Source organism: Phascolarctos cinereus, unplaced genomic scaffold, assembly GCF_003287225.1.
Source record: "Phascolarctos cinereus isolate Bilbo 61053 unplaced genomic scaffold, phaCin_HiC Scaffold_4;HRSCAF=312, whole genome shotgun sequence".
Lineage (NCBI taxonomy): Eukaryota > Metazoa > Chordata > Mammalia > Diprotodontia > Phascolarctidae > Phascolarctos > Phascolarctos cinereus.
This window is the reverse complement of record NW_027555847.1, coordinates 313,012,820-313,027,178: the sequence shown is the minus strand read 5'-3', so window position 1 is coordinate 313,027,178 and position 14,359 is coordinate 313,012,820. Positions and strand designations below refer to the sequence as shown.

The 14,359-nt window shown below is 41.7% G+C and overlaps 1 protein-coding gene across 2 annotated transcripts in view; it reads left to right on the top strand.

The window, feature by feature from the left end:
- MRPS27 (mitochondrial ribosomal protein S27) overlaps positions 1-14,359 on the top strand; it is a 134,147-nt gene that overhangs the window by 95,521 nt on the left and 24,267 nt on the right. For both annotated transcript variants that reach the window (XM_020998373.2, XM_020998374.2), the window contains 2 exons: positions 467-581; positions 9,879-9,957. In XM_020998373.2, the coding sequence (XP_020854032.1) occupies positions 467-581; positions 9,879-9,957 (194 nt within the window). The remainder of the gene's footprint in view (positions 1-466; positions 582-9,878; positions 9,958-14,359) is intronic.

Sequence of the window (14,359 nt, the reverse complement as noted above, 5' to 3'; positions counted from 1 at the left end):
TCAACGCTGATTTCCTTTCAGAGTTACAGTGCTATTTCATTTTCCATCTTTGTTTTGGGTGTTTTATTTTCAGCTTCCAAAATGGGGGCATAAAATCCTTCTGCTTTAAATATACATATGTATTTACATGAGATTCTCCATATTAGGGAAGCATTTTACACAAATCTCATTAAAACAAGATGTTGGAAGTGCTGTATGAAATATGAGAAATCACTGCCTGGGATATTTATGGCTTTTTTTCCCTCCTCTTTTTCTCATTCTCTTTCCCTTTTAAGGATATCATACTGACCAAAGTGGAATATATTTATTCAACCTCAGATTTGATTAATATTTATTTTTATTTTTCCATTTTGTTGACTGAATCTATGATATTTGGGTGGGAGGGCTTGCTTGAGGAAAAAGGAGGAATCTTATGACACTAGGAATTAGTAGTGTGCACTCTTTTCTCTACTCCCATATGCTTTAGGTTTCGTCACAGTCCCAACTGCTGGTACCTGAGAGACTGGACCGTGCACACCTGGATTAGACAGTGCCTCAAATATGGTGCACAAGACAAAGCCTTGTATACTCTCGTCAATAAGGTGAGTGTCTCAGAGCAGCTGCAGCTGACTTAGATGAGTTTCGATGTTGCAATGTATGTCTGTCCATCTTCATATTTTATCATATTTTATGATAAAGATTAGGACGTGAATTTAAGCCATTGCAACTCTCCTTTCCCTGAGCACGCTTCAGAAATAAGCCAGTGAGTAAAAGGAAAATCCCATCAGAACTATTGCAACGTATCAGTAGCCATTGATCCTAGCTTGCTAGTTCTTCTCCATTAACAGTATTCCATTTCGGGGCAGCTAGGTGGCACAGTGGATAAAGCACTGGCCCTGAAGTCAGGAGGACCTGAGTTCAATCCAGCCTCAGACCAAACACCTGAGACACTTACTAGCCATGTGACCCTGGGCAAGTCACTTAACCCCAATTGCCTAAAAAAGAAAAAGAAAAACAATATTCCATCTCCCATCTCCAGAGGTGCCTTCACAGACTTCTCTATTCCCATACTGCATTCCCTACTCACCTCTGCCTCATAGAATCTAGCCTAGCTTCCTTCTAAATTTAATTCAGACACTACCTCTGACAAGAATCCTGACCTAAACCTCTCAGGAACTGGTGCCCTCCCCTAAAAAATTGCTTTGTACCCACTACATATATATGTTCTGTTTAATTTTCTCTCTGTGTGTTATTTTCCTGCAATAGAATTAAGAGCTTATAGAGCAGGTAAGGCTTTAGTTTTGTCTTTTTCATCCATCCATCCATCCATCCATCCACCTATTTATCTGCCATGTGTTAGGCACTGTTCTAGGCCCTGAGGTTACCAAAACAAAAATTTTTGTTGCTGATCACAGTGCCAGGCATGTGGTACACACTTACTAAATGGTTGTGGAATGAATGGTGAATCCTAGGGTTTTGGCTTCTTGCTTGACTCCCTCCAGTGAAAGAACTTGGGGGAAAGGAACCCTGCTAGAACCCTGTGATCCCCAGAGTATAAAAACTGTCACAGAATGTTTCAGATCCGGGTATTTCCAGCTTGCCCCAAACAGTCATTCCTCATCCCTTTGTCTGCCAACCCAAAACTAATCCAGTTCACTATGAATAGCGCCCAGCATAGCATTCCAGCTTCTATAGTTACCCATGGTTGAGTTTTCATCATCCTCATGACATGAAATAAGAGCCCAAAATAAGTAAGATCTTGGAATGTGAGTTAACATTATAAGCATTAAGTTTCCACTCCACACTGAAGCAGAGAGTGATTTTTGCAAGATGTTCATGGGTGTGTGCTCTGAAATACCTGTAGGGATCCCAAGCATAGCTCTGTCCTCAATCAGACACAGGAGTGGGGGTGTGGGAGGGGTGGGGAACAGTATTCCTGTTTTCTTGCCAAAGCACAACAGATATTGTGGTGGGGCAAAAACAAAATTGAAAAAAATCAAGTTACCTGGCATACAGTTATTGTTCTGCATGACCTGGGGTGAATTACTTAATTTCACTGGGCTTTTTGGTTTCTGTTATCTGTAAAATGATTCTGTGATCCTAGACGATATCCTTTGGCAAAGTTCTTAGGGTCTCACCTGAAGAGCTGAAGGGTCATTTTCTTGAAGAAACATCTTTGCATCTTTATTTGCCATTAAGGAAGGAAAGAAGGGAGGAGGGAGGGAGGGAAGGCGAGAAGGAAAGAAACAAGCCAGGCAGTGTGTTAAGTGCTTTATAAATATTATCAAATAATATCTCATTTGGTCCTTACAGTAACTCTGGAACATAGGTGCTGTTATTATCTGCAGTTCAGGAAACTGAGGCAGATAGATGTTAAGCAACTTGCCCAGGGTCACACTGTTAGTAAGTGTCCAAGATCAGAATTGAACTCAGGTCTTTCTGATTCTGGGTCCGCTGCTGCCCAAACCTCTGTAAGTACATGTATCAAGCTAATTATTGACCACCCTTCTTTAGCTACAGATTCTTCCATTTGGCATTTAAAATCCTTCACCTCCCGGCTTCAGACTGCTTTTCCAGGCTTTTTACACATTACTCCCCTGTACATATTCTGCAGTCAAGCCAAACCAGCCTGCTTGCTGCCCCTCCCTCATGACACTCCATCTTCTACCTCTGTCCCTTTGCACAGGCTGGCCTGCGGGCCTGGAATGCCCTCCTTCAGAGCTCAGCTCAAACACCACCTCCTACCTGAGGCTTTTCCTGAGATCCGCTAAATGCTAGTGCCCCAAACTCCGCCTCCCACTCCCGCCATTTTTTTTGTATTTACTTTGTGCATATTCTGTCTGTGCTTATATGCATATATGTTGTTTCCCCAGGTAAAATGTAAGCTCCTTGAGGGCAGGGACTGTTTCATTTGTGTCTCTGTATCCCCATGGCATAAAGAGATGGATGAGTGAATAGGTGAATGGAGAGAGAAGGGGGGTGGCATTTATTAAGAACTTACTATATGCCAGGCACTGAATTAAGTGCTGGGAATCTAAAAACAAGCAAATAAATCAGTCTTTACCCAAAGAAACTTATATTCTAATGAAGATAGACACTGCAGAAAAGGGTGCTGGGACATGGAGAGGAGTGGAAGAAGGTACCCACCCAGGGGGCAGTGCAATGGGTGAAGAGAAGAAAGTAAAGTGGGGCAGCAAGGTGGTACAGTGGCCCTGAAGTCAGGAGGACCTGAGTTCAAAACCTGCTTCAGACCAAACACTTGACACTAGCTGTGTGACCCTGGGCAAGTGACTTTACCCCAATTGCCTTTAAAAAAAAAAAAAGAAGAAGAAGAAGAAGAAAGAAAGTAAAGTAAGATCCTTCCCCAAATGGTGGTCCTAGTGAGGGAGTCACCAATGAGGGGAAGTCCCCAGTTGGTTCGTTATCCTAATGATGCTTCTTTCCTGATCCCTCATCCTTTCACTGACTCTAACCTTTTTTCTTTTTTTTGGTTCAGACCTGTGATTTCATTGGTGTAGATAGGATTTCTCCCAGTGAAGAAATTCCCTGTGCCAGCATAAATCAGCAAGTAAAAGTGACATTGCCCAGAGTCACACAGTGGTCCTTGAGCCCAGGTCTTCCTGACTCCAAAGCTGTCTCTCTATCCACTAGGCAACACTTCCTCTCATCCTTGGGCATTAGGCCTCAGGGGGAAAAAAAACAACATCCTACCCTCTCTGTCAGAGCTAGCTTAGGATCATAAATTTAGAGCGAAAAGGTACCTCAAAAGCCATTTATTCAAACTGCTTCATTTTACAGATAAGAAACTTAGGCTCAGAGATTAAATGACTTTGCCAAGGCCACTCCGTGAGTTGGAATTTGAACCCAGGTCTTGACTCCAAACCTTCTTTTGCCTCTAACCTACTCTCCCTCTCACTGTGGTGGCATCCATACCACCCTTTGACGACTCCAGAGGGTTTTTTTTAAAGATTAGGAGTGGAAACTGAGGGTCTAGTAATTGTATAATTAGCTATGTGTAGGGGTGGGAGGAATGAATTGGAGAAGAGATACCCTCTTCCTGCTATGATAAATGTGGGTACAAAAAGAATGATGTCAGTCATTTTTAGAGAATAAGAGGCTGCAACATTATTCACCATTTTGAGATTATAAGTCAACCTTGCGAACAAGAATCATCAGTCTTCCAAGAAGAAAACCACCTTCTTCCTGGCCATGCCACTTTCTTCATAGTGTAAAAAGCCTTTTCCCATGTGTGGTATAAACCATACTGGTCCACAAACTCTATCTGCACATGAGACCAAAAATCAATTCTCCAGTATTTTTGTTGGGTCTCCTTTAGCAAGCTATTGACTTGTTTTTCATGATTTTCTTGCATCATTCTCATTTTTTTTTTTAGGCAGTTGGGGTTAAGTGACTTGCCCAGGGTCATACAGCTAGTAAGTGTCAAGTGTTTGGTCTGAGGCCAGATTTGAACTCAGGTCCTCCTGACTTCAGGGCCGGTGCTCTATCCACTGCACCACCTAGCTGCCCCCATTCTCATTTTTCTTCCCAGTTTTTCCTCTACTTCTCTTACTTGCTTCTCAAAATCCTTTTTGAGCTCTTCCAAGGCCTGGGACTGATTCATATTTTTCTTGGAGGCTTTGGATGTAGGAGCTTTGACTTTGTTGTCTTCTTCTGGCTGTATGTTTTGATCTTCTTTGTCACCAAAAAAAGATTTTATGGTCTGACACTTTTTGCGAGGTTTGGTTGTGATCCCAGCCAATTATTGAGCTATAAACTCTTTGTTAAGGTAGAGGAGATAGCAATGTGGAGAATGTACTGTCTCAAGCTTCGGGGGTTTGTTCAGCTGTTTTCAGAGATACTTCCAGGGACCTGTAAATCTTCCAAGGTGCTATGATCGAGGGCAAGGTGTTTATTCCCTTCCTGGCCTGTGCTCTGGTCTATGATTGACCATAAGCTCTCCTTTCTGTCCTGGAACCGTGAGGAAGATTTTCTCTGCACAGGCACTACAAGCTCTACCATGCCAGCACTCCTCCTCGCCCCAGGACTGCCACCCACAGCTGTGACCCAGATCCAAGCACAGGCAAAGCAAGAGAATCCTGTACCAGCAGAGAGATCCCTACACTCCAGAAACTCAGGAGGCAGCCACCACCCCGGGGCCGAGCTCAGGGACTGGGGCTGAAACCACAGTGCTTCTTTCTCTCACCACAGAAACAGACTTTTCCCACTGACCTTCTAAGTTGTCTTTGGCATTCGTGGGTTGAGAAGTCTGGAAACTGCCACAGCTGCCTGCAATCCAGTCCTCTGAGGCCTGCTTCAGGTTTGCTGCAGCCTCCACGCGCACACCACACTGCACTCCTCTCCCAGCCCGACGCGATATGCCTTTCCAATCAACCATCTAGATTGTCTTGGGCTGGAAATTTGTTTCACTCTATCTTTTTGTGGGTTCTGCTGCTTCAGAATTTGTTTAGAGCCATTTTTTGTAGGTATTGGGAGGGGTTTGGGGGAGAGCTCACTCAAGTCACTGCTTTCACCCCACCATCTTGGCTCCGCCCCACAAAAATCAGTTCTCCTTAATTAGCCTCACAATTACTCTTCAGGAATCCCTGACCTCTCTTCATTCAGGACCTGCCAAATTTGTTCTGATCTCATCTGCAATGATTTCTTCCCGTATCTTGGCATTTCCCTGGGTCTTGTATCTGTCTAAGGCCAAGGAGGCAGAAGCAAAGGGGTTGGTCCAAGGTATTACAGGTCATTCAGAAGAGTCCAAGCAGTCCAGAGACGAAAGGACTTGTCTGGGTCAAAAAGGCAGAAGCAGCATTAGAATTCAGGGGACAAACGCCAAAGCTGAGGAGGCCCTCAGTCCTCCTCCTTATTCTGCTAAGAATCAAAGCATCAGTTCTGCTCATAGTCTAGTTAAGTGTCTGCTATGTGTAAAGCATTGTGCTAGCCACTAAGGATACAGAGGCAAAAAGAAGCCATCCCTGTCCTCCAGAAGCCTGCTTCCCTTCTGGGGGAAGGGAGAGTCAGGGGAAGGTGGCAGGAAGCCTGAGGCAACCTGTTTTACTCTGTTACTTTGACTAGTCTAGCCAGGCCATGGGGAGCTATCCCTGGCCACCCAGTCTGCCTGAAGATGCCTACCTGTGGGGGAAACTACATGGCCTTGCTCTTTTATTTTGAATGGAAGGTAACATTCTTAAGCACCACTGTTTTGTTCTGCTCTGTTGTTGTTCATCCTTCTCTCCCCCCACCCCCCCACCCAAAGAGGACCAGTGGCATCATGGGTAATGTCTTGACTCATGTGTGAATTGGATTGAAGTGAAGGAGAGATGTGCAAAGGCGTCAGCCTCGCTCTCTCCCAGAGACAAAAATCAACACAATTGACCATGGCCCAGAATGCGGTGGATGACCTTGCAGGCAGAAAGGATATTAAATTTCTCATAGGTCTTTCAGCAGAGGAAAAAGTACTGTACCCCGATACAGTCAGGAGTCCTGACAGCCACTGACCGTGAGCATATAACATTGGAGGAGTCACTTTAATCCTTCTGGGGTCCTTTCTTCATTTATATAATGAGGGATTGATTGGAACCAGATGAGCTCTAAGAAGTCTGCCAGCTCTAAAATTCTATGATTGTCATCTGATTTCTTGTTTGGCCCTAGGACTGTGCAATGATATGGGTATACATTTAAAATTTCATTTATTCAGCATTTTTTATGTATCATTATAGGTTCTGTGCTAGGCACAGACTCAATAGCTACCCTGAAGGATGTCATAATCTAAAGGTGAGAGGAGAAAGAGGAAAAAGAGGAGGAAGAGACATTTACAGGGTGTGTCCCAAAAATCTTTTAAGGTGGAGCTTAAAACTGCACTAAGACTTTTGGGACATGCTGATTATAAATAACTATGCTACAAAGCTTCTAGGTGGATAGAGTACGAAGTCTGTGGTCAGGGAGACCTGAGTTCAAATTTGTCCTGAGACACTTACTAGCTGTTGATCCTGGGCAAGTCACTTCACTGTATTTGTCTTAGTTTCCTCATCTGTAAAATGAGCTGGAGAAGGAAATGGCAAAACCCTCCAATATCTTTGCCAAGAAAACCCCAAAAGAAGTTAAGAAGAGTCAGACACAACTGTAAATGGCTAAACTACAACAAAACAAAGGCGAATGTAACAAATACAAAGGAGAATATTAAATCAGTTGCCGTAAGAGAATTAAGAAAGGTGAAATAATAATAATAGACAACATTTATATTTTTAAATATTTTTGAAGTTTACAAAATGATTTATGTATGTGTATATGTGTATATGTATATATTTTTCTGCTTTCTCCCATCTTTGTACCTTTGATACACACACACACACACACACACACACACACACACACACAGAATCTTGTTTGTTCCTCATAGCAACCCTGCAAGGTTAGTGCTTTTATTATTCCCATTTAACAAATGAAGAAACTGAGGCTCAGAGCCATTAAGTGACTTGGCCAAGATCATCAAGATCATGCAATTAGGACATGTGAGCTGGGGTTTGAACTCAGTTCTTCTTGACTTCAGGTCCAGGGCTCTACTCCCACCTTAATTAGGGGGGTGGGGGGTGGGAAGGAAGTGCCTTATGGAGGATGTGGCATAAATTGGGTCTTGGAGGAAGAGGTTTCATGGCATAGTGGAAATGATATTCTACTTGGAATCAGTAGGGGCCTAGGTGTCAGATGCCACCTCGGATACCTGCTAGCTCTGTGAACATAGCCTAATCTTTTAATCCCTCCTAGCCTCAGTCTGGGGATAATAATATTGCCTGCTTCATGGAGTAGTGGTGTCATTCAGATGACACGAAACCTATAGTGAAGTCTGAAGCATTGTAGAGGGTGTCCCAAAAATCTTAGTGCAGTTTTAATCTCTAGTAACTTCAAAAGTATAAAGGCTACAAACTTAGAAAAAATAATATTTGAAAGGTTATTTGAAATTTTTAAATTAAACAAAACCACTATCTTGTGGTCTGCATCTCTGTAGTCCAGAGGTATCAAGCATGCCCCACCACAAGACTCCCAAGTGAGGCCTGAACTAGATTAAAATGTAACTGAGAAATATATAACAAAATAAGTAAAAATATAAGAAAACATAGACACTATTAATTTGTGGTTTTCTAAGTCAGTATGCAGCCCACAGAGATCCTTATGTATGGTTTAGTGGCCCCTGCTTCTAGTTGTGTTCAACACCACCCATGTAGTAGTTTGGAACGATGTAACAACTTGTATCAGCTGCCACTCAGTGATTAAAAGGATTGCATTTTATAAAGCTCTGGCCTTGGAGTCAGGAGGACCTGAGTTCAAATTCGTTCTCAGACACATGACACTTACTAGCTGTGTGACCCTGGGCAAGTCACTTAACCCTGATTGCCTCATCAAAAAAAGGGGTGGGGGGAGTAGCTAGATGGCACAGTGGAAAGAGCACTAGGCCTGGATTCAGGAGTACCAGAGTTCAAATCCCGCCTCAGACACATAGCACTTACCAGCTGTGTGACCCTGGGCAAGTCACTTAACCCCATTGCCTAGCCAAAAAAAAAAAAGGATTGTATTTATAATTCTAGCTTTGAGATGTGACTGTACAAGAAAAAAGTCTAATGGAAGTAGATCAGGTAACTGAGGTGGCCAAGTAAGAGGAGGACCTCTTCTACCAATCCGTCAGTCTGAAAAAATGTCATCCAGACACTATCATACATGCAATGTATAATCATCTTGTTTAAAATTAACATTTAGGGCAGCTAGGTGGCAAGGTGGATAGAGCGCCAGCCTTGGAGTCAGGAGGACCTGAGTTCAAATCCAATCTCAGACACTTGACACTTGCTAGCTGTGTGACCCTGGGCAAGTCGCTTAACCCCAGCTGCCTAAAAATAAATAAATAAATAAAGTTAACATTTAGAATTTTTTATTCAAAATTCACAAGACTAAGTAAAAAAATTTAAATAATTTTAAAGGATTTTTCTTAAAGTTTGTAGCATTTATACTTCTGATGTTCTTATAGATAAAAACTGCACTAAGAATTTTGGGACACTGTATAAATGTCAGCTAGCATTATTATCATTATCTGCATCATCATTATAATCATCATCATTATTAAGGAGCCAGTGGGAAAGGGAGGAATGCAGTAGGATCAAAGGTACAGAGATGGGAGATAGCAGAAAAAGGGCAGGGGACAGAGAGTTTGAAGGAATATAAACAGTCACCATGTACCAGAACTTTTAAAAGACATAGAGTTACTGAAACCAGGCTTATTGGGTAAATAATAATTTTAAGAAAAATCAAAGATGCAGTCTAAAGCCAGGCTATTATTATGTAAAGCCAGCTATTATGTGCAGCATCCCATGACCTTGGTAAGAAGTAGTATTGAAAAGCTTTTTTTGCCTGGGTTGGTTGGCTTTGGGTTTTTTGTTTGTGATTTGGGGAGACTGAGGGATCTTTTGAAGCTGATGAGAGAGCCTGCAAATGCTATGATGTTGATGTCACTTGAAGTCTGTTTCTGCACGTGGACTTCTGATTGTGTGCTTGTCGGAGAAGAATCACTGAATCAGCTTGCTGTTTGGGGAAAAAGAAAAGCTATCAAGCGGTTGTAGGCTTAGCCATTGCTTTTCACATCTAAATGTTTTATGTCCAGTACCACTCATCACTCCTCTCTTTGTCTAACACTAACCAGCAAGCTCTGATTACATGTTTAATAAAGAGTAGCAACCTCTGCTTATCCAGACCCATCACAAGAGCCAAGAAATGATTCCATGAAATCGCTTCCTCGGGGTTAATGGTGATATTTCTCTTGAGTGCAATGTAGTTAGCTTGTATTTCAGACTGAGTTAAAGTACATTATTTTCTCTTCATTCGTGTCTTTTTTTGTTGGTTTGTTTCAGGTACAATACGGAATTTTCCCAGATAACTTTACATTCAATTTACTCATGGATTATTTTATAAAGAAAGAAAATTATGAAGGTAAGAAATCCACGATTTCTTAGGGGAGATTCTCTGCATAAGGAAATGTGTGACCCAAGACCCTAGAAACAAAGCATCAATTATTTCTTTTTTTGTTTTTTACTCTCAACTAAATTGTTGTATGCTCCTTACATCAGTATATAACTTTATAATCTTCACAAACGTTATCACATTTGCTCCTCAGAATAGTACATCTGAGGGAGGGCAGGTCATAGCAGGGTAGATATTCCCATTTGGTTGATTAGACAGTTGAAGTTTACACAGGTTAATCCCTGTGATATTCCCAAGGTCAACAAATCAGAGGTGGCAGCTAGGTGGTATGTTGAGTAGAACTGCCAGATCTGGATTCCGGAAGCACGTGAAATTTCTTAGCTACGTGACACTGGACAAATCACTTAGAGTTTCCTCATCGACAAAATGATGAAACCTCAGAGGGCTGTGGGGATCAAACTTTAACCAACAAGCCCTGATTACATCTCTAAAGAGTAACAAGTTCTCATCCAGGCCCATCACAAACATCAAGAAATGATGCATTGAAATCATTGTCTTGAGGCCAATGCTCATGTCTCTGTTGAGTGCTAAGTTAGGCTGTAATATATTTAACGATGCCTTGTCATGAGATAATACAAATAAAGTGTTTGGCAAACCTTAAAGCACTCTATAAATGTGTGCAGTTGCTATTACCTGAAGCTGAAAGGGGCCCCAGAGGCCATCTAGTATGACTTTTTCATGTTACAAAGGAGGAAGCTGGCTTAGAGAAATTAGGTGACTTAACCAATGTCACAGGGATGCTACCTAACAGAAGAAAGATCACATGGCTAGAAAGTGGTGGAGCCAAGCCTAGAACCCAGGTCAATCAGCTGGCACACACCAAATGCCAATTACGTGCCAGGCACTGTGCTGAGATCCATTTCCAGTACACCACAAGCTTCATTTTCTGTATCAGACTCTTTGTTCAGGCAGGTGAATTGAATCAAAAAACTGTTTTCTTATAAAACCACTTTTAGAAACTTGAGACCATTTGTCTTTGGTTCCAACCCCAGGTTTTCAGGTTAAAGGACTGTGTATTTTAATTATCCTGCCTGGCTCACTGTGGTCACAAGTTTGTATACTGTGATTGTTGATCTTTATTTTATTTTCTGATCATAGGGGTATAGATTCAGAACTGGAAGCGACTTCAGATAAATGGCATTATTTGCCGAGTTGCTCCGTAACACACATACTTTTAAAAAAAAAATACGTGACTGTTATTGTATGTTAAATATGAACCAGCGAGAGCAGTCAGCCATGGTGTGGTGGGAAGGGTGCTGAATCTAGGAGTCGAGACTTTTAGCCCTAACTCATTGCAGGGCAATCTGCAAGTTATTTCATTTCTCTGGGTCTCAGTTCCTAATTTGTAAAATGAGGGCATTGGACCTGATACACAACCTAGTATTGTCTCTCTACCTTCTCTTCCTCCTCTAAAATTAAATTTGGTTCTAAAGTTCCATCACCATAAAATGGCAAAATAACCTTAAACCCAAAGCCTGTTTCTGCCCCGCTCCTTTGGAAAGCCAAAGGAAGAAGATGGACTTGTACAAAGCATGGAAGCTCTGTCATTCCGGACTTCAGTAGTTGAAAGATCCATAACTTCATCGATGTGGATGCACCCTCCAGCAAGTCAGAACGGCAATCCCTCCATGCTTTGATGGACGATATTCATGAGCTCCTTTGACTCAAAAAAAAATTCTACACCCAGCGCTCAACGCTCTCATCATAAATCTCTCCAAACTTAATTATCTCTGAATTTGTTTTCAGGTAGAAACAGTCTGTCACTGAGCCTGTACTCAAAGCCTTTCTAGCTTGATCAGCACTTACTCTGCTAACATAGCCAAGAGTCATCGTTTGAGGCACCAGGATAGGGCTTTAGTAGAGACCAAATAACAGTGAGCAGGAAATTACAACATTTAGCGTGGAAATGACGGTAATAATGAACAGGAATTTATGGTAATCAGCATATAGTAGTGGGTAGAGGGCTGTATCAGGAGTCAAAAGACCTAGATTCAAATCCCAACTCTGATATTATCTATGTGATGATAAGCAAATCACTTAACTTGTCTGCACCTCAGTTTTCTTGCCAAGGTTTCACAAAGAGTAAGTCAAGTCAACAAGCATTTATTGAGTGCCTATTACATGCCAGGCACTGTGCTCAGTGAGATTCAAAGAAAGGTCAAAAATAGTCCCTGCTTCCAAGAAGCTCACAGTCTAATGGGAGAGACAGCCTGCAGACAACTACATACAAACAAGATATGTACAGGATAAGTTAGAGATCATCTCAGAGGGAAGGCACTGCCATCAAAGGGGACCAGAAAAGGGGTCTTATAGAAGGTAACACTTCAGCTAAAACCTTAAGGAAGCAAAGGGAGCTGGGAGGTGGAGATGAGGAAGGAGAGAGTTCCAGGCCTGGGGGACAGCTAGTGAGAATGATCCAAATTGGGAGATGGAATGTCTTGTGCAAGGAACAGCAAGGAGGCCAGTCACCAGATCATAGAATACAAGAAGACTGGAAAGATAGGAAGGGGTCCTTAAAAGCTCAACATGGTCAGACCTGTGCTTTAGGAAGAGCATTTGATAGCCGAGGGGTAGATTGATGGGAGTGAGCAGGGAGATCAGCCTTACTTCTGCAGGTACCTACTGCAGTAGGTACAGGTGTGAAGGTTGTCTTTCCATTGAAGTGTCAGCTTCTTAAGAGACTGTGGGTGGGTGTGGTGTTTTGTTATTGTTGGTTTTGCCTTTCAGTGTGTCTCCAGAGTATAACATAGTACCTGGCAGATAAATAAATACTTTGGGACTGACTGAATGACTAGCTACTTTGTATTTATTCTGAATATACGTGCGTGTGTGTATGTGTGTGTGTGTGTGTGTGTGTGTGTGTGTGTGTGTGTGTCTGTCTGTCTGTCTGTCTGTCTGTCTCTGTTAGAATGTAAGCGCTTTAAGAGTAAGGATTATTGTGTTCTTTGATGTTGGGGCCCCAAGCTTTTCCCAGTTCTGAGCACAGAGTAGCCACTTAATAAGGAATTAGTGATTGCTTGATGAGTGGATTGACTTGGAAAACAGTAAAGCACTAAATTATTTCTTTTTATTATCTGTTGATTCCATTCAATAAAAACTACAGAATGAACTATAGAAATTATATAGAGCTGTTATTATTTCCGTCGAAACATTAAACTGGTTGTAGTACAGGATAGCTTAATTTCATTGACTAGGCTGATTAAAATAGAGAATCTAAGACAAAAGAATACAGGAGAAACAAACTAAAAATTTTAAAAAACATGATCTTGGTTTCACTAAAATACAGTATTATCCACAAAATAGGTGAGTTTCTTCTTACTGTACCTTTTTTAAAAATTGAATGTCTAGCTTGTCTTTATTTTATAATCATATCCTTATCACTTCCATCCCCTATCTTGTCACAGATTTACTAGGTAGCTATCCATGAAGAGTACTGGGCCTAGACTCATCTTCCTGAGTTCAAATCTGGCCTTAGATACTTACTGGCTGTGTGACCCTGAGCAAGTCACTTAACCCTGTTTACCTCAGTTCTTCATCTGTAAAATGAGCTGGAGAAGGAAATGGTAAACCGCTGCCATATCTTTGCCAAGAAAGCTCCAAATGGAGTCACGAAGAGTTGGACACGACTGAAATGAATGAACAACAACAACAAAATAGCCCATGAAGAGGTCATTGACCATCCCTTACTCAATTTCCTTATTTGACCAGTAGATTTTAGAAAATTCTTCCTCATGGAGATGTTCCAAGCAGCCACAACATTTGTAAAGAGAACTGACTGTGAAGAGCTGCAATTAAATACAAACCTTATATAATTCTGATCATATAAAAAAATCAAGAAACTGAACCGCCACATCAGTGACTAGACAATATTCATCTATTTTTGTGCAAGCGCTACATTTTTTTTTTTGGTGAGGCAGTTGGGGTTAAGTGACTTGCCCAGAATCACACAGCTATTGAGCGTTATGTGTCTGAGGCCAGATCTGAACTGACTCCAGGTCGTCCTGACTCTAGGGCCCATCCTCTATCCACTGCTCCACTTAGCTGCCCCTCAAGCACTACATTTGAAATCAGTATTAGTATCCACTAATTTGAGAACATGTTACTGAAGGAGGAACTGTTTGAAATTGAACATCTTGGCTTCCATTTGTGTTGCAAAATATCCAGGGAAGATAAAATTGCTTAAGATATGGTCTCCTATGACCAGCATTTATGTGGAAACAAGCATCTTGATTGTGTTAGAGTCTACCAGGGACTTAAGATTTATAAAAGAGCTTCTCCCTTCTTCCTCATCTTTGAAACAGAATCATCCACGCCTTATTTTTTCAGCTACCAATTTTTGTAACCAAGGATC